This window comes from Argopecten irradians, chromosome 6, assembly GCF_041381155.1.
Source record: "Argopecten irradians isolate NY chromosome 6, Ai_NY, whole genome shotgun sequence".
NCBI classification, from domain to species: Eukaryota; Metazoa; Mollusca; class Bivalvia; order Pectinida; family Pectinidae; genus Argopecten; species Argopecten irradians.
The window spans coordinates 17234316-17259521 of record NC_091139.1 but is presented as its reverse complement, the minus strand read 5'-3'; the positions used below and the strand labels follow the sequence as shown (position 1 = coordinate 17259521).

Sequence of the window (25206 nt, the reverse complement as noted above, 5' to 3'; positions counted from 1 at the left end):
AGTCATTTGGTTTCAAACTGTTTGTCAAGGGTATTAGATTCACTCCCGGTGTCATTGATTTGTAACTCCGTGCAGTGAACATATATCAAGGCTAATTTCCCGATACGCGTTTTTTGTGGTCTATGACAACCGTGATACAGGGATTATACGTCAACTAATTAAATCGCATAGAGAGGCTATAGCATTTCAAAGTAGAGCTACAGCTAGATGCTAGGAAAAATGTTCTCTACAAAGAGTTATGTGTGACAAAATATTCACTGTTATCAGACTTATAATTACTTATGTCAATACCTTTACCTTACTATATTAAGTACTAATAACAGAAATTGAATGTTACGAACATAACATATGATTGAATATTATGGATCCAAATATTTCTAAGCACTATATGTCAGCTCAGTAATTAAAACATCGCTAGAAATAATGATGTAATTGTTCTGGGACAATGTAGGAACTCATTTGTGTCATACGTCAAATCTTTTAAGTATGTCTGTCAATTATAAACGCACCAACCCGCGATGTACAAGACATGTTATTTGAATTAATCTCAAAGTCGCAACTTCATCAACTTGGTTGTGAGTCTCAATGGAAATAACAATAATTAAAGTCTGGTATTTGCCATAAGTTATACAAGAAACCTCTACCTGTACTGTCAATTAAAGATATCCGAAACGTAATTTATGCGATACAATACATGATGGAGAAATTATTTAGTGTCGCCAAATGTAATTTAAAAATCATTATTAATGACATCAACAATCAAATCCTGTTAACGATACGAGTTATAATAGTCTCAACGTATCTATGAAAGTTTTGGTATACAGACGCTATCACCCCAAGAAAGGTAAGGCTAAGGGTCAATACAAATAAAACCTGAAACATATTTCGGCTATTTATCTTTCGTGTATTTGTATTCACTCTAAATACATTTTAATATCACTATTGCATTAGCTTTATCTCAAAATACGGTTTATTTACCAATTCTCATCACAATCAGTGGGTATTGAAATTTCGTCCAATATGAAACCTCTACGTTTGGTTTTAGTAGTTTAACGTAAGATCACGTAAAAACGTGCCAGGTGTGTTGATGGATGAAGACCGGAGGACCCGGAGACCCCCCCCCCTCCCCGCGACCAAAGGTCAGTACCTGGAAACTGCTCCACATTGAATTCGAACCCGTATCCCAAAGATGGAGTGCTTGTAGTGATATGTTGGGACATCATACCCACCCGGCCACCGCGGCCCCAACCTCTGCAATCCATTACCATGGCAATACATATGGTACCATTGCATTCATTATTCCTTTTTAATCATACCATTCAAAGTTAACTGAAATCGGACAATATTAAAATTTCGTTCAATCTGTGCCGCAAATGGCAGCCTTGTTGAATGACTGTTAAGGTCACGTGCACATTTCATGACAATAATGAACAATTTTTTCAGATCTATGATATAGTTTTTCATTAAAAGAAGACGTGGAGATATGCAACTTTGTCCCAAAATTTCGTTTGAGAGACTATCGTATATAATATAAATATACGTCTTTCCTTTATTTCTATGTAAGATAATTGTTGTGGAGTGGCCCTAAAGAATTAAAAGATAATGCAAAGGTATGTGTGACTTAAGGAACAAATATCGACACTGCATTTGCAAATCTGAAAATTCATTTTTGTTTGACATTCTGTACTTAACAGGAATAAACATCCTTTCGTGTAGGAAGAAGTTAGCGTATATATTTGTGAGAATGACTACCATGTCCTATTATTGCTTTGTTATAGTTCATTACAAATCACGTGTCTAGCTGCAGTCAATCCAGACACAATGAATGCTTGAATCTTGGCCGTGTACTGGTTTAAAACACAAATCCAATCCCAACAGTATTATAAATCAACATTCAAACATGCAGTGACGCCTGTGGTATTATGAAAACTGTCACACCAGATAATACGGGCTTGATTTTGACGTTTGTTAAAGTGTTTGACTTCCTACGCTCGTGGAATTTTAGTGATTGGCGCGAAACTGATTTTATCTAGGAGAACACTATCAGGAAGCGACAAAATTATCACCGGAAATGCTGCCGCTACTGCCGATTAAACGAAAACCTCCTACAAGCAAAATTAAAAAATTAAAATATCGACCCACCGTTTGTCTTCTTTTCAACTTTTGACTGTGTAGGCTGTCTTTCTGTTAATTGGTACAGGTTGTTCGCGTGTTTTGATTTTAAGATTTTACTTGCGCCCTGAGTCAGTGTTTTATACTCACTTTAAGTTTATTTATGGTCACATTCCTCCAATATTACAAAAAAGATATCCTTCAGTTCTCTGCTAAAATTATTTTCCAATTTATCTACCGATTAATTTGTTTATTAAGCTTCAATAAGTGATAAGTTTAGTATATATGAATTACAAAGTTACATTTGTAAAAATATTTGACATATATATCAATACCTTTACATAATTATCAATAAACGATACATTATTTACTAAGATAAAGTTCTAATAATATATATTAGCTTAGAGATAAGAAAAATAACTACTCACTTTAGTGAGAGCTGGCCTAATTTAGTTCCAGGACTAAACCAGAAACACAAATGAGCCTTTATGGGAGTTCGTTAAGCTATGCTTAGTTATTTTACATGTAATATTATCATAATGACACAGTTATATGCGCTAACGGAGTATGTGATGGTATGCAAAAATGAGGAGGGTCATTTCTAATACGTCGTGAAAAGTGATAATGATGCTGAATAAGGGCACTAAGGAGATCATCAGAATCGATAGTCCAATTTACGTGAGACAGAGGCCTAAGTAACCGAACATGCGAAGTAATTGGCTCACATGTTACAGCTAAAACTGATCAGGCAGAAACATGTTTTATTAATAGATACACATACGACAAATTACTCTGTCAGAATAATTGAACATATCTACACAATATTTGGAACTTGAGATAAAGTCCAAAGTGATCAAGTAACCTAGTGTAAAGATAATTAGGTGTTCTTGATAGAAACAATGTCGAATTCAACACAAGAGGAATTGTTGGGTTTGTAAGGAAGACGGTAGGCCGTGTATAATAAGAGGTTAAAAATCGTAAATCCCCGTTAATCTTTGATATACTCCCAAAAAAGCAATTTGTTACCAGGAGGAATTCTAGGCATTATTTTTAATTGCGATTTGTTGATTAGCAACTTGATTATGCTTAACGATCTTTTAAAAGCATTGATTATTGGTCGTGTAATACGTGCCTGTATGTTTTCGGAGACTGTGACAATGCCGTGTTGTGCCGTCATTTTCAGTGTAGCTCTACATACGACTACTAATTAATAGTATATGTTTCTTCCATATTGATCCTTGGTAATCCATTTGTTTTGGATTACACTGCTGTCATATATTCGCCAACGTTCAAATGACATTCATACAGTCAGCCCGTGTGCTTGATTTTAAAATTAGAAACGCATGTATATGACGTCGAGTGATACAAATGTCTTGAATGCCATAGCTAATTTGAATAACATCCAAAGCAAACCACGGTATTTCAGATGAAATGCAAATTAAGGCATTCATTTTTATAGTCGACAAGTTAATGAGCGTTGCACTAACTGACCTCACCTTAATTGAACGTTAACAAACTTCCAGGAAGGTTCTTAATCAATGTCATTATATCTGTTTTCATTTCTCACTATTCTTTTTATCATTTTATTCGCGAATATTCAAATTCGCGGAAAATAACTTTGTCCGAGAACACAGCAAAATTGAATATCTCACGAATAAACGGAACTATACAGTATAAAGAAATAAAGTAATATATTTCTAAGAAAATGCGACTCTGGAACACGATATAAAGCAGCTGCTTATTTTACTTAATATGTTTCTTTCGTATTTGCAACTGATGTTTTTTATGAAATATCAGGTAGAAACTATCCAACATAACATATTTTACTGTATAAAATAGACCACCTGCCTTTCAGTCAGTTAACCTTTGATAGAATCTTGTAACCCATGTGTATGTCTCATCAAGAGAAATGGAAATGTCAAAGGCATTTTCTTTGTCCTTCACTTTCTCATTAAAATATACTTTTTACAACAATATACATGTGGTATGTTTTTACGTTATTGCCTATATAAGGTATATCGCGTTCTGTCTCGGAGTGCCAGCAGGTTGATGACTGGTTGACATGCAGGCGGGTGGAGGAGGATAATCAGATTGCCTAACCTATTATAAAGAGTAAACACTTCCTCTGCGACAGACGCATAACTTAACACTCGGGGGTATAAAGACAAGCAAAGCTTGGTATAATTCCGATTTGATTTATATACAAAGCAAACACCAGAATAAATAATCGGCAATAATACGTATAAATCTATCAACTGAGATTCTTCTTTCACTAGAGTTATTTGTAGTATTCGCGGTTGCATTGATTTTGTGCAAAAGGCAATACGTGATTTGCAAACATTACTCAGTTTTTTTGGGGTTTTTACGTAATTAACCCGAACCCATCCCTTGCCGTCTTGTCATGACATTATTTAATTACTCTCTATCGGGAATATCACTGAAATCCAGTTTACTCCAGCAGCACAAAATACGATAACCTTTAGATCAACTTTTAAAAACTTTGTTTGATTAGGCCAACTATGTGTGTTTAAAGATTTTACATCTTCGTTTCTGTTGATGGATGGTAGGTGACTATGCTAAACGTCCTGTTAACCGCCAGGGTTATTTTGAGGAGAACCATCTGTGTATGGGGTCAATTACGTGTGCTGTTTGGTTTCTTATTTGTCGCCTTTTCATAGAAGAAACTTTTTTATAATGAAAGATTAATACAGTAATCAGCAAATGATTCCAATAAGGACATTCCAACCGGCCAAAATAAACGAACAACAGTTTAAACAGTCGTCCCACTTCATTTATTCTGAACGTTATAAAGAGTTTCAGCAAAGGTTCATAACAACTTAATCTTCATTACGGAGAAAACGCAAGCAAAATCAAAAGGTAGGTGCTGTAAAGAAAAGTAAAATCATTTTGGAAGGAAAACAAATAAGATTTCAAATTCAGTTAAGTTTTCACCAGGCAAAGCAATTTGATTGGGGATGTCAGGAAGTCGCCTGTCCTTCATGAAGATTAGAAACGGCAATTCAAACGGGGTTCTTTCTATATGAAATGGAATGCCATTGTACCAAGGCAAACTTCTAAGGTACTAGGGAATAATATATGGTAGAATTTCTGTAAAAGCGTATTCATGTTATACCCATTTAAATGATAAAAGTAAGAGTTTAATATCCATAACTATTTATCTGAAATAGGGTAATATCGCTCAACACCATGAATATATCTACACAGATTGGGACAATGAAACGGGCATTCATGACCGATGTGGATGTTATGGACATACAGAATACTTTTTTGTTTTTGTGTATCATCTCCTCGACAGCCTGTGTCATTTAGGAACAAACTAACACCAACCATGACAGTTTTTAAAACACAAGGTAAAATAGGCAAGTGCGTTCTTATAAATCTTCTGTGTTTTGGCGTATGGGCATTGTTAAGGTTTTGAATGATTAAATGTTGTTTTTTTTATTAAATAAAACATAACAATAACATGAAAATTGGAAAAAATGGTTAAAAGAAAAAATATTGAAAAGCGATAAAAACCGATAATTTCACAATCATTTAATACTAAGATTCAAACCTTTTGGTACAAAATGTACAACCCTATTACATATATAAAAATAACATCAAATCTCACGACATGAAAAAGAAAGAATTATGTCGGACACGTAAACAGTATTTATGTCTGTTAATTGAGAAGTTTCACATGTAGCCTTACTTACCTGACATAAAGTTGTAGATGACAGGATTGATGGCGCTGTTGACGTAACAGAGGATGTGGGCGATGAGTGCCACATTAATGATTATATTCTCATCCACACGAAGAAATGAATCCGTGAACCTAAGATACAGATGAAAATCAGGTAAAAAGATATACCGACAAACTATGCAAATTACATTAAAAATTGTACAAAAATACACTACCGACTTATATTGTAGTTAAAGATGCTCCACCGCTGGCAAATGGTATTTTTTCACTATAAAAACAGGAGCAGACGATTTAGTATTTTTCTTCAGTAACAAAGTTACTTACTTTACACCATTACCACCATTGAAAAGTTTGAGCTTCTAATTTTACTTCAAGTTAAAAATATGAAAGATAATTAATTGCATCCCGAAAAAAATCCGTGACACTATATCCTATATGGAATGAAGTACTGATTGTACATGCACCAAAGGCGAAATAAATTATTTTATATTATTTTTTGTGTTAATTAGGCATACATATACACGATTAAACACCAATCATTGTTCCAATGATTAATATCATTTATGCTCTGTCTGCGGTGGAGCATCTTTAACGTGAATGTTTATCAGCGGAAAAATATTTAACAGGAGATCTTCTGTAGATGATAGAGACTTATTAAAGTTTTTTTAAGTAATTGTGTACCTTATAAGATTAAGGATGTGTACAGGTAAATAACAGACGGCGAATATCACCACGATTGTCATCAACATCTTAGCAGCACGACGCCGGGATTGGAGCTGGCTCTCAGGACCGGAAATAGCTGAACCGGAACGTGAACACACATGATCTGTAGAAACAATTTACGGATATAAAAGGTAAAAGATTATCCTAATTTCTTTACCCCGTAAATCAGCTGTTCTTGCAAGATAAAAATAATTTAAACACTGTTGATGTTTTTGAGAGTTAATTGAATCTGACAGCATATCTTTGTATAAAGAACAAAAATTTATGACATAAACCAATAATTAATTATAACCACAATACCGACAACATAAACTCTTTTCCTTTGAAATCATTAAATGAGTCGGATGTTAATTTCTGTACGTGACTAGGCCATCAACATTAGCGGATATAAACAGCATCCCTACTAACATTAAACCTGAGCATATCTCGAAGTTTCGTGTCGCATAAAAACTGTATATTCCCATAGTTTCTTATTAACAGCAGAGATAAAATATCACATATTTCGCAGTTTCATCAATAAAATTCCGTACTTGTATGTTATATAGAAAATATGCATATGCACTCAGATTACATGTAAAGATTTACGCGAAATAACCTCAAAGCACGAGGACACACTGAGCGCGTTCTTTGTTTATTTTACTATGTATAAGCTGTCATTGGCATTTAATATTCCTCAAAGAAGGTAAACTGGACACAATCGATTTCGCGTAATTTTGTAATAAAGCTACGGGCTAATTCAAACAATATTTTTAACTGAAAATGAAAGACTCAGATGTTTCATAGTATTTATCATTAAAACTGATTAATTACGCTGGAAGAATAGCAGGTACATGAATAGCAACTAGGCCAGTGACATTTTCTAACAATGTGCAAGACTGAACTTTTTACATATTTTTATATTTTTATTCTACTTGATTTCATCATTTGTAAAGAAAAGGACTTTAGGAACCTACTTGATTGATAGCTTGTGTTAAGAACTGGATATTTGACATGACGAAGATACATTTTTTCATCAATATAAAGTCCTTAATGCGGATGTCTGGGGTGCAGCTATTATGACAAGCGATACGTTTCTCTCTACAGAGCTCACTCTCAAAGCAAATCAGAAAGGAATGTTCCGCTGGCCCTTGACATGGACTTTCCAATTGAAAGTATTGAAAATTGTCTGGAGTTATCGACGTTTCAGGCGAAGAGGAACCCGCCTTTGATCAACAAGTATAACCTGTTGTGACTTTAATGTTTTATATTGTTTCTATTAAATATGATTGCTTTATGTACGCACAATTGGTGAAAATAAACACGTATTAAACCATACTGAGTGTGCAATGTAATAGTGATATATAAAATTATTATTACACATGTACGACGATGACGACCACGGTTTAAAAAAGGTAGCAAACATTAATCTAACAACATTTTATGAGACTTGGGTAAATTTCTCCTTGTCTCTTAGTAAGATTTCACTGAAGGTAGGCTTCCCAAGATATTTAGCACCAAACATAATGTTATAGCAGACATCAACATAGTTAAAGATAGTTGCATGTTTTGCCCTGTGAACATACCCTAAAACCGTCCAGTGAGGGGACGCTAATTTCAATAGGCCGGTAATTGTGGGTTTTTTGGGTTTTTTTTCCCTACAGTTGTATTAGGTTGGTATTCCGGATAGGATATTGTAACAGTAAAAGGAACAAACCTCTGTAGTGTTGGAGAATGCGGTATTATCTTTTGTCGGATTGTAATACTGGAAACTCTCATTAATTTTACAGTGCTATCTCACTGGAACATATCAAAATCGTCCAATTAACTGGTCGCACCACAAATGACAATTAAAGGACAATTCAGTTGATGCTAAAAGTAACGTAGAAGCCAAACACATCCCCTTTACAGCTATTAATCCCGATCATTTTAGTTTTTTTACAGATATATCGCGCTATCATATCTACTTTTTTAATTTTCAATAACAATTTACATTATAGTATTCCTGCTATAGACTTATCTTGTTGTACTGACATTGCTAACAATATTTATGTATTTTCTATCCACTCTGTATGTAATATCTATTGCTTCTTCTTATCGATTTATACGTCAATTCCAAGTGAACTGCGTGAATGCCGACTTCCGCAGTTTTTTTATGAAATCTTATTCTATTGAATACTACACTAATGAACTAAAAAGTATTTTACCGAATAATAACACCGCAGTCTTTTATAAAATCTTACCCTCTTGAATACTACACTAATTAACGAAAAAGCATTTTACCGAATAATAACAATCAGGTATTTAGCCTTAAAGGAAATCAGTTGAATACGAAATGTTCCATTTCGTGAAATATTTCTCGCTAATCCATCATGCCCATCATAGTGATTGAGAGATAGTTGTTCAGCACATCTCTAATATGATCTGTTATGGCTTTTCATTTCTTTCTACTCCTTCACGGTGTAGCTTACGCCACAAGCGTCTCCAGCCGTGACGGGTGGTTGTCAAATCAAGTTATTCTGATACATTAAGTTCCTCTTTATTGAAATTAATGCTTTGACATAGCCAACAATTCGATGATCAATAGCACTAAAGCAGGGATAGTACATCTATAAAAAATCAAAAATGGAAATTGAAACTATTTGTTTATCTTCTATTGCGTTGCTTATACAGTCTGGCAAACTTATACTTCTGATTTAGTTAGCCTAGAATTGGGTTAAAGTCAATTTTCAAAAATTATACCCCGTAAACTATACGCTGATTATGCATGGTACGTAGTCTGTCTTTAAGATTTAATTTAGGTTGAGTGGCTATTACCAAACCTTCGAGGTTTTGTCGTGGCTATATGACGAGACAAACAAGTTTCAACCTAATGGCCATATATGCGATCAGACATATATGAAGGACCTCAACCTGACAGGATACAATGGGTAATAACGCATTGATGAAATGAGACTTAAAATAAACACACTAAACATTCCCTTTGTCATTAGATTACAATGTTTTGTCGTGTAGTAGAAGAATTACGAAATATGTTCGTACCATCTTTATAGAGAACCGTTATCAACAGCAGAGGGCCGCTTTCACAAACAATGGAAATTTGCCCACGAACCAATTTTATTAAACCTATATATTATATGTAGCAACATTAATGCAAACCCTTGAAATACGTTTAAAAATTCCAAAGGGCTAAGGGGCATGTGTACTATGGCCAAATTTATCATATTTTACGTCGTCACACTGTATTATTAACTGAAGAGTATAAAACATTACATATTTTGACTACAAATATGTAGACAAAAAATAGCAAAAAAAATAAAAAATTTTAACAGAAAATGTCGAAATTTCGGGCGTTATTTTCGGTGATGTCAATTATTAACAAGGGGAATTCACTCACTTTCAGTTTGAGTGCAGCGAATATATTTTCTAAAAAGTTGGCTCATTACCTGAAGTAAATGTAGTGAAAATTTGAAAAAAATTGTGGACCGGTATTTTTTTCATTTAAAGGTCCTAGTAAGGCAAGGGCTTTTTTAGTAGTGTTACAAAATTATATGAATATGCTTATTTCAGACCATTAATCACAAATCTATATCTAATCCAGTAATCATTTGTAAATCTTGATGTGATTTAAAATGATTTATTTAGTGACATTTTGTAGAAAAATTAAGTTTTACACAATTTTACACAATCAAAAATTCAAAACATTTGGGTGTTTTAAAACCATTACAAACTTTTTAGTATTTGATGTAGCTTCACTAACACGTCCTGTTTTAACATCTAAACTTATTTGTCATTATAGACCGTATTTAAATTGAAAAGAGTGATTAAAATGGCATTCTATAATTGTGTGGTTTGAGAGTTACCAGGTTATAGGGGTCATTTGTTACAAACATTATTCACTTTTTTCTAGGACTATACTAATATTTTATACAACACTTCACACTCCTGTTAGATTGACATTGATGTTGATTTAATGCAAATAATTGCAAAACTCATCACTTTCACATGTATCTATGATATTATTATTTAAGATTTAACTTTTATATTTATGTATTATATTAGATACAGTACATGGTGTATATTCCAGTGATAAAGTGTGTGGCGATGAAACGTTTTATTAATTCATTCTATTATATATAAGAAATTATATGAGTTTTATTTGTGGTTCTGAAAGTAATCCTTATGAACAAACACTGAGCCTCTATAAATGCCAATTAGGGATACAGTATTAATCATACAGAGATAATCGAGATTAGTCAAACAGAAAATGAGAGTGTCCGATCAAACTGGAAATCATTTAGATGCAATGTAACACATCTACTGTATGTTATCCCAGCTCTGTGTCATGTATTAAAGAAATACATGAAACAAACCTTAAGCCATTTTGATTGATAGTATAATGTGTTTACGATACACAAAGATAATTATGAAAAATAAAACTGTGGCCTCCGATAACTAGACTATATTTTGTATTTCATTAACCATAAAAGGTGCTGTTGGTTTTTAAATTTTGTTTTCTAAATTAACGTTTATGGAAGACTATTGTCTGAGTACTTGTTCTGTCTGTAGATAAATACACCTGGTACTGTACATTAGTTTACCTGTAGCTGTAGATTAGTTTCAACTAATTTACAGGTCCAGGTAAAGTAATGTACTGTGAAAGGTAGAGAGCAACACTACGTGCAGCATTGTGAAAATTGGACAGATAAATATAACAAGTAAATCAAATTAAATTCAACATAAATGTAATAAAAAAAAACTTCAATACATATTTCTGTTTTATATATTGATTCGTTGACATCGGCATAAATCCAATAATATCAACCACAACGCTAAAAATTACTCCTTGTGTTGAAAATCCAAACTCTTGAGTACATTATTTTGACAGCCCAGGAATTCCTTACAATGATGGTTTTATTTGAAATAGAAACATGCACTTTCTTTCTTTGAATATTGAATGCTTTCATTATGGTTCTTGTCCCAATAACTTCAATGTTTTTAAATTGCTTCATTTCTTGAATATATACACGTTACACATAAATCATGTTTCCTAATTGAAATCTTTCGGTATAATTCCTTATCCAAGAATCATATAAAGCCTAATGAACTAATTTGAAAAATAAGCTTAAGTTTCTTTCATTACTTTGCCGCTTACACTGAATCTCAATGTAGCTTCCTTTAGAATTCTTTAAATCTTGATATTATGGTTTTTGTGTCAAAATCCGTCAATATTTGCAAGAGTTATGGGACTTTAAAATCGTCAAAACAGATAAATCCATGGTTTCCGCTCAATAACTTCAGTATTTATTGTCCAATTACAACCAAATTTGGGATATTACTTTATATCAATGAGATCTTAGATAAGTTCGATACTTGTCAAAATACGTCAATATTTGCAAGAGTTACGGTACTCTAAAATCGTCAAAACATGGTTTTCGCTCAATAACTGTAGTATTTATTGTCCGATTTCAACCAAATTTGGTGTATGGCTTTATATCAATGAGATATTAATGGGTTCGATACTGGTCAAAATCCATCATTATTTGCAAGAGTTACCGGATTTGATAACTTAACCTTATTATCAACAAAATTTTAAACTGTAAATAACTATTTTTGATGCTGTGCAGGCGACACATCCACTTCCGTGGAATTCTTGTTTAAAGGACCAATCATATTCTTTAACTGTTTTAATTACTTCATTTTATAACGTAGAGCGGTATATTCCAAATTAATACGTTTCCATAGTAATCCTCCATATATTGTGAATTTAAGACAGGTAATATCCTAGTAAATAGTCTCCTTCTGACATAAACGGCATTTAAATTAACATATCACAAAATAAACTCTCTTGATGAAAATTTGATAATCATTTTCGATAGTTTGACTTCATAAAGACCTACCTTATCTACACTATGTGCCATGCTGCCTCCTGCACTGCTCCACTCAGAATGAAGAGAATTCAAACTCTACCAAAAATTCTCTGGTAATAACATTGCTATTAAATTTCATGAAAATTCCATGCAATGTATGTATGCCTAAGACTATAAAGTTTGTTGAATGCCTTATATGTAGCATAGATAAGTTACACAATAGCCATATTTAGCACAGTACATCAGAGTGCCATGTTTGAAGTAAAAAAAAAACCACCCCAAACTGTAGATTAGTCAGGATAATGAACAATGATCGGCCCTTCGGGCCTCACATTGTCCATTATCTTGATTAATCTACAGTTTTCGGTGTTTCTCCTGTACACGAGATATGGGTAGTCACTTTCTTTGTTTTCTCAATTTTATGATTGAAAAAGGCCGTGGTGCGACCATGGAAGTCGACTCAAACTGGAAGTGGGGGAGTCTCTTTTGTTTGTAATTAACATGGCAGAAAATAACGCCTTAAATTTCGACATTTTTCGTCAAAAAATGAAGCCAAAATTTTATTTGCGTAAATTTGTCTATACGTTTGTGATCATTATATGTAATTATTTATGCTCTTCAAAAAATGATACGTTTGACGACATACAATATGATCAAAATACAGATCTTTCTAACCACTCCGTTCAATAGAGGATCTGACAGCATCCAATAATGGGTCATGTTCGAATGACCTTAACATTACCTGTGCTTCAGATTATATGCATTGCTACACCTTGCTTCGTCAATTGGTAATGTCATTTCATCCCATTGTATTTATACATTTAGTTTTGCTGTGCTCTTTGGAAGACATGACTTATTACTCGCAAATAGATCGACAGCTTTTTTAAACAGTTTCGTCCCCAGTCAAGATTCTGACAGCAGCAATTTGATTGGCTATTTCCAAAGGTCACCTGCCCTGGCGTTAGAATTGTACCTGCTGCCCCTATTGCATGATCGTAAAAGGCGACTAAATTTATTATTTAAATTTATCTTTTCTCTTCTTCCTAACTGACTTTATCTTTCCTAATGCCTCCCTTGGCACCGCCTAACTTTTGGCTTTGAGTTGAGCGTTCGCCCCTGTGAGGAAGGCTCTTGGTTCTGTCCCCTGGCCGACATACACCTAAGTGTATAAAGGTGGTAGTTACTGCTCCTGCTTAGCACTCAGCATACAGGGAGTGGGACGACTTGTTCGCCTTTGTCAGTATAATGTGACCTGGTGGGGTGTGTTGCTTGGTGTCTTCGGTGACATGCTTCAGTGACATAGCACTATAAAAAGGGCAACAGTTCCACTATACATGAAAATACCGCAGTCTCCAAAAACACGCACCTCGCACAACATACACGCAACATACCGCATCATGGGAGGCCGTCCTTACATGACCGTAGCTGTTAATAGGACGTTAATAAATCAATCAAACAAAAAAATCCAAAGGTCACCAGAACGTGACCCCTAATGGGATGTTATTAGACCCTCTTATCCAACGGGGTGATAGTAAGGATCTGTATATTAATCAGATTGGCCCTGCAGGTAGGGCGTTAGAATTGTACCTGCTGCCCCTATTGCATGATCGTAAAAGGCGACTAAATTTAGGATCTTATCTTTTCTATTCTTCCTAACTGACTTTATCCTTCCTAATGCCTCCCTTGGCACCGCCTCACTTTTTTCGCCTTGAGTTGAGCGTTCGCCCCTGTGAGGAAGGCTCTGGGTTCTGTCCCCTGGCCGAGACACACCAAAGTCTGTAAAAGTGGTAGTTTCTGCTCCTGCTTAGCGCTCAGCAAAAAGGGAGTGGGACGACTGGTTCGCCCGTTGTCAGTATAATGTGACCGGGTGGGGTATGTTGCTTGGTGTTTTCGGCGGCATGCTTCAGTGATATAGCACTATAAAAAGGGCAAAAGTTCCACTATACAAGAAGACACAACATGAATATATCGCAGTCTCCCGAAACACGCACCTCGCACAACATACACGCAACACACCGCATACATGGGAGGCCGTCCTTACATGACCATAGCTGTTAATAGGACGTTAATTAATCAAACAAACAAACAAACAACAGAAAACATGATTTTGATACCGTTTTGATAAAAAGGGAACCCTGTCTTACACAGAACAATTTGGCCATTGTACAGGCCCCTTGGACCTTTTGAAATTTCTAAACGTACTTCAAGGGTTGGCATAAATGTAATTGATTTGTCAGTATATGACTGGATGAGGTGTGTTATGTAGAGTGCTGAATTCAGATAGCATGTCTTTAAAATTGGCAAAATTTCTAAATAAGGAGACATAATGTGAATATACGGCAGCCTCCCAAAACATATTAATTTTATTGCACATATGTGAAGTCCTTAAATGATTTAAGCTATCAAATAAACATAAAGCCTAAAATTGATCATAAAACAATACATATGTAAGTATGGGAAGATAATATGGTTTATTTTACAATATGTTTTTAGAAACTACAGAAGCCGTTTTCCTTTATATGCTTGCCAGCGAATAAATAACAATGTGAAAAAAATTGTATTGTCAATCGTTTTGACAAAATATTTGAAGCATTCATTCAAGGAGTAAAAATATATCTTTTAAAACATTTTTCATAATCATTACACAATCTAAGATTAATTTTGTTGAATCAGAAACCTGGCAACTTTGACATTTTCCATTTTCTTGCGTGATTTACTCAGACTTAATAGTTAAATACAACTATTTTTAGAATTTGCCGGAAATTTCTTTCCATTCATGACCATTAACGGATGTGATGGAGCTTAAAAATGCATTACATTTCAGCTTATTTGTTTATTATATGCGTATGAAGCGAAATTAAAACATTTGTGGAAACGAGCTAAGATTTCAATCAATGATTATTTTGTTTGTGCGATGATTGAAACAGGCACGGCAATGATTTGAAATGCATTCCCAAACTAATCAATATTGCTTCCGCTTTGTCCCATATTGATTCCTGACATATATGGTCAATGATGAAATCTATCCATAGTTAATGATTGATTTCTTTGTCAGTAGTCAAGATGCTTTTTACATTGTATCTTATTATCAGAGACGTAAAATAAGCTAGTTTGGTACTATAACATAGCTAATAGCTCGTCTAGAAATGATAACATCGTTAAAAACACCTATATAAATGGGTTTTTTTTTAAAGATGAAAGACGTGTAGTATGACTTTATTCCTTGCAGATGATATCGAACGGTCAACAATCGTCTTGTAAACATACCTGTTATCTTGAAACAGTCGCAATTTTAAAACCGACAATTAACGAAGCGATTCGTATATCGGCACACAGGGACCTGGCACAAACTTCTAACTAACAGTTTATATATGATATTAATTATAGTATCAAGCATATGAACTCTACAGTAGGAAAAAAGGACATATTTTTTAATACGAGTATTTGTTATAAATGTACTCTACACTCATGTACATTTAACGGTGACGCATATCTTACTTCAAAGAGAAGCGATACAATACCTATATAGATACTGTTGTTTAGAAATTCGTGCCAGGTCCCTGTTTATAGACCTATGCATTTTCTTCAGCTGCTAACATGTTTGTTTCTGTTTTTCCCATGTGAAGTCGATCGGGTCACGACACTTACCGAAGCGTTTTTATAGGTCTCTTTCGATCGGGTAACGTTATATTTTCTGGAAATCGAGAGCTTCCGTGTACTACCTCGTATCGTTTCGGTTTGTACTTATTGTCGACCAAATTAACGATTTTAGATTTTTGACATCTCATCTGGCTTTAGTCAGCCTTTAATGCAGAGTGCATCTGGTAATTTTCTTGTAAATGTTAGTGATTACAAAAACAACTGATAAGCTACGTTTATGGTGCCTTCAAATTCCCATTATGTTTTCGTTATATTTTAAATCGTGATAAAATACCAGATGTTGATAGACGACGCTAACGCATGGTCATCTTATTTTCGTCGTTTTTATAAATGAATCTCTAAAATCCTACAAAATTTTCAAATCCTTTAAAAACTATTATCAGAAATTGGTCATATGAAAACAGTAATGGAATTAACCACGGAAAGTATATTCCTTAAAAGTTAGAATTAAAGATGCTACACCGCTGACAAATAGTATTTTTTCACTATCAAAAACAGGAGCAGATGATTTAGTATTTTTCTTCAGTTACAAAAGTTACTTACTTTACACCATTACCACCATTGAGAAGTTTCAGCTTCTAATTCTACTTCAAGTTAAAGATATGAAAAATAATTAATTGCATCCCGAAAAAATTCCATGACACTATATCCTATATGGAATTAAGTACTGATTGCGCCTGCACCAAAGGCAACATAATCTTTTTCATTTTATTTTTTGTGTTAATTAGACATATATATACACGATTAAACACCAATTATTGTTCAAATGATTAATACCATTTAAGCTCTGTCGGCGGTGGAGCATCTTTAAGCGAACAATCAGATTTGTGCAAAATCATTCAATTGACTCTACAAAGGTAAGAGCGAAGCGAGTATACGCATTCTATTAAGAAATAGTTACCGAGGGGTATTCTCTACCTAGTAATACTTATCTGTTTTTGTAGTTTTTCGGTACAAATGTGTGTTAAAAAGTCGTCAGAATGGAGTATATTGTTCTACTGATATAGTGTGTTTTTATCTTGGAAAGAAAACCAGTTTAATAAGGATAAACATTGTAAAACGTCGAATAAATCTAAACATGTTCTAAATTTCCCCATGGTGTCGCTGGGATTCACTTGGTGATCATTCGGATACGTACATGCACATAGGCTTTTTTTCAGACATACAAATTTACGTGTTCTATTTATATATATTTTTAATATGCATTTTTGAACAAAATTAAGTAACGATAAATTCAAAAGATCGTACGGGCTAATTGTAGCAACAGGGCTTCGCTATTCACGCTCGTAGAAACGCTTCTTTTACATAGAAAAATGTCGTCTAGAGGAACGTCGTGATAAATATTTGCTCGGTTTTCAACTTACGGCCAAGAATTCAAACATAAAGGTTGCCCACTTAACAGTATTGTGTTTCATCAATGCACATATCATCAATATACATTTCTTTGAATGTATTACAAAATTCACACTTTTCAACGATGACATGACATACCCGCTATACTGTGCACGAAATACAGGACAGGGTATAATAAAATAAAACATTGTGCTTCTATGCATTGGTGAAACATTCTACTGTTCCGTGGATTACATGTATATTTGGCTTTTTGGCCATGAGTTGAACATCGAGTAAAAACTTTTTCTCGTACGCATCCCTAGAAAACATTTTTTCTATGTGTCTGTCAAGAAGCGTTTCCACGAGCGTAAATAGCGTAGCCCGGTTTGTACGATTAGCCCCGGTAGTTTCGTTTGTAGAACAGTCACAAAAACATAAAAGGACTTTGAATATGTTTTCTTGGACATGGAATGAAACGATTACTCGAGGTCATGATAATCAAATTAGGTATTTGAGTTCGATCCTTTTGAGTAACGGGAATTCGAGGTATATGCTTTCGAGTTAACAAGTTGAAATGATATTTTATTTGTATGACGACAGCATGTGTTAGGCGAAGTCGCCTTGAAGTGCGAAGTTGGAATAATTTCAAACCGTTTCACCACTGAAGATTTTCAATATAGTTCAAGCTAGAAATTCTAATAAATCATGTACACAAAAATATTGTCGAATTCTGATGATCATGATTTAGAAAATTAACAATAGAAAATACTAGAAGAAAAAAAACCCTGTATTATTTGTACCCCGCCTTTGTTGCTACAATAAATTCATTTTGGCAAAAAGTATTTAGGTTTTCCAATTAAATTCGTGGGATTTTAATGTCATTAATAAATGTCTTTTAACACCATACCATTCTTGTTTATTAATGCTACAAAACAAGATTCAGTCTCTGAACTACAGCTGTGCGCAATAAACTCTTCGGTGAGTGGAGACTGAAGGCGGACTTACACGGGTTTTAGTATGCCAAGAATATAAATGAAATGGGACATTACCCTCGTCACTAGACTAGAAAAGGAAATTAACTTTTGATATTTTTCAATTTTAATGTGCTTTGTGCATAGGCCATAAACAAACAGTAATATGGAATGTAAATCAAAATGTCATAGATGATACGCTTATTAATTTTTCAATATATTGAAATACAAAAAGTAGTTCAAACTTGTACCGCGCATGTAAGGAATCGTTTGTTTGTTTGATTAACGTCCTATTAATAGCCAGGGTCATGTAAGGACGGCCTCCCATGTATGCGTTGTGTAGTGTGTGTAGTGCGTTTGGGAGATTGCGGTATGTTTGTGTTGTGTCTTCTTGTATATTGAGCTTTTGCCCTTTTTATAGTGCTATATCACTGAAGCATGCTGCCGAAGACACCTAGCAACACACCCTACCCGGTTACATTATACTTACAACGGCGAACCAGTCGTCCTACTTCCTGTATGCCAAGTGCTAATCAGGAGTAGACACTACCACTTTTATAGACTTTGGTGTGTCTCGGCCAGGGAACAGAATCCAAAGCCTACCTCACAGGGGCGAGCACTCAAGAAAAGGCCAAAAGTCAGTTAGAAAGAAGAGAAAAGATAAAATCCAAAATTAGTCGCCTTTTACGATCATTCAATAGGGACAGCAGGTACAATTCTAACGCCCTTCCTGCAGGGCAGCAGCATCATCGTAAAAAAGCGACCAAATGTTATATTATTTTCTCAATTTCACTTTCTATCTCTCCTCTGCAACTCTAGCCTGTATTATAAACTTGTTGAATTGGGGTGAGGGCAATAGATGATTTGTTGGACCCGAAGACAAACTGTTGCCCGATGCCGTAGTTTGTGTGAGGGTCCAACAAATCATCTGTGGCCCAAAAACCCAGTCGACAACTGTTTTGTTATACCCATCGCGACGTCACTCCAGTGATATAGCACTATAAAAAGGGCAATAGTTCCACTATACCAGAAGACACAACATGAATATACCACAGTCTCGCACTACATACACGCAACACACCGCATACATGGGAGGCCGTCCTTACATGACCATAGTGACCATAGCTGTTAATAGGACGTTAATAAATCAAAAAACAAAAAAATCCAGTCCAACAGCACATTTTAACAGTTCTTTGGACCGCTCGATGGAACAGTTCATTTATAAGAATTTTTGTCAATAGAGTTTATATAGAAACTATTTTATAGGGGTATAACAATAGCTTCTAATGTTTCGAGAGATTGAATAATAACTTACGGAGAAAACACAAAAAACTTTAATTAAGTTATTGACTATATTAACATATGTCTCGACGGTGTCATCGACCTAATTATTATTTGAGGCGTCAGATATAATTTCTCATTAACAGTTTCAAAATATTTCAAAATATACCATGTCTACGCAGTATCCACAGGCAGAGAAGAAATTCGATTGCGCCTGCAGCGCTTGTAAAATAGAGGGAAAAGGATTGGCAGAAGGCAATAGAATCTACTTACTGGTTTCAGCTGTTCCGGGAATATCGTTCCTCCATAATTGGCGGGAAATCACGGAATACGTGAAGGCCATGAGACATATCGGAATGGAGTAGAGAACGACTAAGATGAATAACTGGTAATTATTGTCATAGGTTACCGACCACTCCTTCGCACAATGAACCAGATACTGCGTGACCTGACCCGGAACTATTTGCCAGAGTTGGTTGTAAATTAATTCTGGGATGGATGCTGTCATTCCTGCGATCCATATAACCACTATGATTTTAATGATTGTCCTGTTGGTAAGTCTGACCTTTAGAGGCTGGCAAATGGCGAAGTACCGCTCCACAGATATAGCACTCAACGTCAGGACTGACACCGCTACAGAAGTGGTCTGGAAAAGAAATAATCAGCAAATGACATATTCTTAAATGAAATATTGTATAACACTGCAATTTGGTATTTTAGAAAAAGTTTGTTTGTTTCTTTGGTTAATGCATGTACGGGATCATGAAAATTAAAAAAAAACGAATGTTGTTAATATATCATTGTTACCGTTGTTAAATTTACTAACCGCGAAAGGTTTAATCAAGAAAAGTACTTTATCGCTCTATTTCACGAAAGAAGAACCAACGGATATTTTGTGTAATAAAAATTAGTTTTAATTTATGCATTTGATAAAGTATTAACAAACAATTGACTTTATTATTCTTTGATTTTGTTAGTAATTTTTTGTGAAGTGATAAGTAAAGGAAAGTGTAAGTAATGAAATACTAGTACAATATAATTTTTTTATATGTATTCTACATTGATTAAAAAAATTATACAACTTAAACAAATTACTTGTGTTGGCCCGTATGAAATATATTGTGCGAGAGGCATCAGAGTGAAAGGATATTGGAGTGCTCTGAGAACGGAGATGATGCAATCGAACCACGGCCGGTTGGGTGAAAGATAGTGGATTATCCACAAGACCACTTGATTACCAAGGTGGAAACTATATTTGAACTATACTATAAATACACGGCAGTAGCTTTCAAGATAATGCCGCTACATTCGTTTGTGGTTAATTTTGGTTGGTTTCCTTGTTATGGCATTTTAGAAAGACTTAACAAATACAAGATTGTATGGAATTTTAAATAGCGTACAAAGATTGTATATAATTATAATATTTTACATCGAAATGTCACCGATAGTTAGTTAACTTTGATCAAATTGATCGCATATTAAAGCAAATGTTCACTCCAATTACTGATACATAATTACGGTTTGCGAGTTATATTTCATATTTCTGGTCAGGTTGCCTGGTAATGAATTTCAGTTAGCTGTATGTTTGTTGGATATGTAGGTCATTTACTTAGAATATAATCGATAAACAAAAACCTTGAGGCTAACTCGCACATGTCGATTCCTAAGATAGTCGGTATAAACTGAAAAAAATCAGTGAATATTTGCAACGAATGAATGGTTTTGTCATTTGAGTGGCAGATATGGTCAAGGTCGAGATAGTGAATCTAACAAAAGTTATAATAAGGGAACAAAAATTGAACGTGACGATATATATTAAATGTAACTTTTTCACACGGATTCCATTTTGCTTAATGGTCGAAGTGCATCACACCATCTATGCACGTTAATTGAACGGCACCATTTTAGATATAGCTCTTATTAAGATTGTGAGTCTGATTTTTAATAAAGATCAAGGTTTGGTGAGGGTGTCGTGCGGAACACGAATTTGAATTACTATTAAACGAATTACTTGCTTTCGACACATACACATTTACATTAAGTATTCATCCTTGACATATTTGTACTTATCAAAGCCCATCATATTGTGTAACAGTATATTTAGATTGGAATCAAATCAATGAAGATGAGAAAATTAGTAAGCAGAAAGCCCACGATTTAAATGGTATTTTTAACTCCGAGAATGAAATTAACAATCCCAATGAAATATAACTGCTACATTGCACCACCTCATTACATGTATATTGTGCTCGAACAATATATTTTGGACACTTGTATATCGTCACTCCCATTAGTACAATAAGGTATATATTAAGAGATTTAAAGAAGAGTTATGCTCTGTGGGTTTGAGTCCATTGTGTACAGATTTTGCTATATGTATATATTTATATTATCATTGATATGATTCTATTCATTCAACAATGCGAATCAATATGCAGAAAGCTCGCGTGGCAATTCAAATGAATGAAGAATTTGTATGTTACTGAAGCATTATGAATGTAAGCATGTAATCTGCAATAGGAAATATTTTAATCTTGTCCTTTGAATTTAAAATATCCTGAGTCACGTTTTCATTATCTCAACCCATATCTTTACGAACAATAAATGAAATACATTGATAAGACTTGCATATACAATACATGCCTTAATGTCGCTTTAGGCTGGAATAGGTCTACGAGATATGAATTTCAATGTGCTCGTACACGGATCAATCAGTCAAAGATTATTTTTCCGTCTGGAATTTAATCACAATTCATGTTTTATATAGTCTGTCAGGAGATTGTTTGATGTGTATACGATAAGTAGAAATGTATCAACATTTAAGTTTTAAAAAAGAAACTGGCGTTGGAAAATAGTAAGGGCTTAGTTCCTGTATGTACATCAAGTATGTTCCGGAAATACTAAAGTAAGTGTCAAGAAGTGATTTCAATACGTTAATCAACGATTTTTTATTTAAACGATAATTTGATTTGCCTAGAATAAAGTTCCTGAAGACCATTTTGGATATGGTTCAGGATGTACTTTGGGTATGATACCGGAAGTAATAAGAGAGACGTATACACCAATTGACAGTGGTTTAGAAGTAGCTGTTAAATATTTTCTTTGTCAGATTTTTGTTAGCTAGTGACCTTTTCCCCGTGGGGACGAAGATGTTGAAATTCAACTTCAGACAGACAGTGGCCCTAGGCCTAAACCAAACAAGTGCCTTTGCTAAGTGGTAAACGTAGCGAGATTTCTGTCTTTATGTCTACAGCCTTCCTAATTGAATTCAACACATAGACAGCAATATATAGACAACGCCTTGTATAAGTCTTAAGTGTATGAAAGCACTTCTCAAATAAGTATGGGAAGAGATAGTCAAGGAGCTCCTATAAATTACGATAGACTGTGAACACAAACGTGTTTCAAACAGAAGGGACATAGATGACCTTTTCTCAATAAGTATGTAATCGATCTCTTTTAACTTACTTATTTCAAACCCAACATTTTTTAAATCCGATTCTTTATCGTTTGAACTCTTTACTAAGCACGCTCCCTCCCCCATATCATTCATGGTTCTGATTCAATGTGCGTCATATTTTTATTCAAAAATCGAGACGCCTCTCGCCATCATTGAGAAACACTGCTGAATTTAAATATCGGGAAAAGCTTTCAAACTTGAGACAATTACTTTGAAAGTTTGTTTAGGCACGGAATTGCAGTGAAGTAACTTTATGTTGCACAGTTAAGAATATAATGGTTTTCCTGAAAAGATATTCGATGCAACTGTTCGATGTTCACTTTATAGAAAATATTTTACGTAAACTAATAGATTACCGTCTCGCAGATGTTGAACATGCATTTATTACAGTGATTATTCTCGACCTGAAATGTCAGAACGTCAGACATGGAACAAGATTGATGTCCTCTTACAGACTATAACTCTTTTTAAAAGACACATTGATGGCATAAACTGTCATATCATACTCTTATATATTGTGAACCGTAAGCAGACACCTACTCAAAACATCATTAGAGTAGATCATACGTCTGGAAAATTACAAACGTAAACCCCTAATGTATTGTTCAATCAAGTTGGGTTCGCAAATGCATTATATATATATATATATATATATACAGATATATTGCTCTGTCCAAAGCCTATTATATACAACCATATAGATATACCGCTACTATGTCTGTTTGGTTTGATTTATTTGATTCCTATTAACCATCATGGCCAATTAAGGACGGTCACCCATATGATGGCCCTGCAGGTAGGGCGTTAGAATTGTACCTGCTGCCCCTATTGCATGATCGTAAAAGGCGACTAAATTTAGGATCTTATCTTTTCTATTCTTCCTAACTGACTTTATCCTTCCTAATGCCTCCCTTGGCACCGCCTCACTTTTGGCCTCGAGTTGAGCGTTCGCCCCTGTGAGGAAGGCTCTAGGTTCTGTCCCCTGGCCGAGACACACCAAACACCAAAGTCTGTAAAAGTGGTAGTTTCTGCTCCTGCTTAGCGCTCAGCAAAAAGGGAGTGGGACGACTGGTTCGCCCGTTGTCAGTCCCCTGGCCGAGACACACCAAAGTCTGTAAAAGTGGTAGTTTCTGCTCCTGCTTAGCGCTCAGCAAAAAGGGAGTGGGACGACTGGTTCGCCCGTTGTCAGTATAATGTGACCGGGTGGGGTGTGTTGCTTGGTGTCTTCGGCGGCATGCTTCAGTGATATAGCACTATAAAAAGGGCAAAAGTTCCACTATACAAGAAGACACAACATGAATATACCGAAGTCTCCTGAAACACGCACCTCGCACAACATACACGCAACACACCGCATACATAGGAGGCCGTCCTTACATGACCATAGCTGTTAATAGGACGTTAATTAATCAAACAAACAAACAAAGAAACACCCATATGATCGATGCGTTGTCAATGTTTTGGGAGGCTGTGGTATATTCGCCTTGTGTATTCTTGTGATAGACCCTGTTTGTAGTGCAATTTCTCTAAACAATGCCGTTGATAACCTCGAACAAGCACACTCGAGCTATGTCGGAGGAACTTAGTAGGATTCATTAAAGATGCTCCACCGCTGACAAATGGTATTTTTTCGCTATCAAAAACAGGAGCAGACGATTAAGCATTTTTCTTCAGTTACAAAAGTTACTTACTTTACACCATTACCACCGTTGAAAAGTTTGAGCTTCTAATTTTACTTCAAGTTAAAAATATGAAAAATAATTAATTGCATCCCGAAAAAATTCCGTGGCACTATATTCTATATGGAATGATGTACTGATTGCGCATGCACCAAAGGAAAATTAAATTATTCATAATTATTTTTTGTGTTAATTAGACATATATATACACGATAAAACACCAATTATTGTTCAAATGATGAATATAATTTATGCTCTGTCGGCGGTGGAGCATCTTTAACTTAACAGTAATCAGTAAGTTTTTAATGGCAACGATATAGAATACTGATATCATTCTAGATGTAATTTTGTATGATTGTTCAGTATTCGTTTTAAAACTAAACTCTATAAACACTTGTGAAATAACCGGTTGCCTTAAAAGATCACAATGATATACCAA

The 25206-nt window shown here is 34.7% G+C and overlaps 1 protein-coding gene across 1 annotated transcript in view; it reads right to left on the bottom strand.

The window, feature by feature from the left end:
• LOC138325187 (orexin receptor type 2-like) overlaps positions 1 to 25206 on the bottom strand; it is a 41606-nt gene that overhangs the window by 8318 nt on the left and 8082 nt on the right. The window contains exons 2-4 of the mRNA XM_069270672.1: positions 19902 to 20274; positions 6497 to 6641; positions 5829 to 5947 (exon numbers count right to left, since the gene is read on the bottom strand). Coding sequence (XP_069126773.1) covers positions 5829 to 5947; positions 6497 to 6641; positions 19902 to 20274 — 637 coding nt within the window. The remainder of the gene's footprint in view (positions 1 to 5828; positions 5948 to 6496; positions 6642 to 19901; positions 20275 to 25206) is intronic.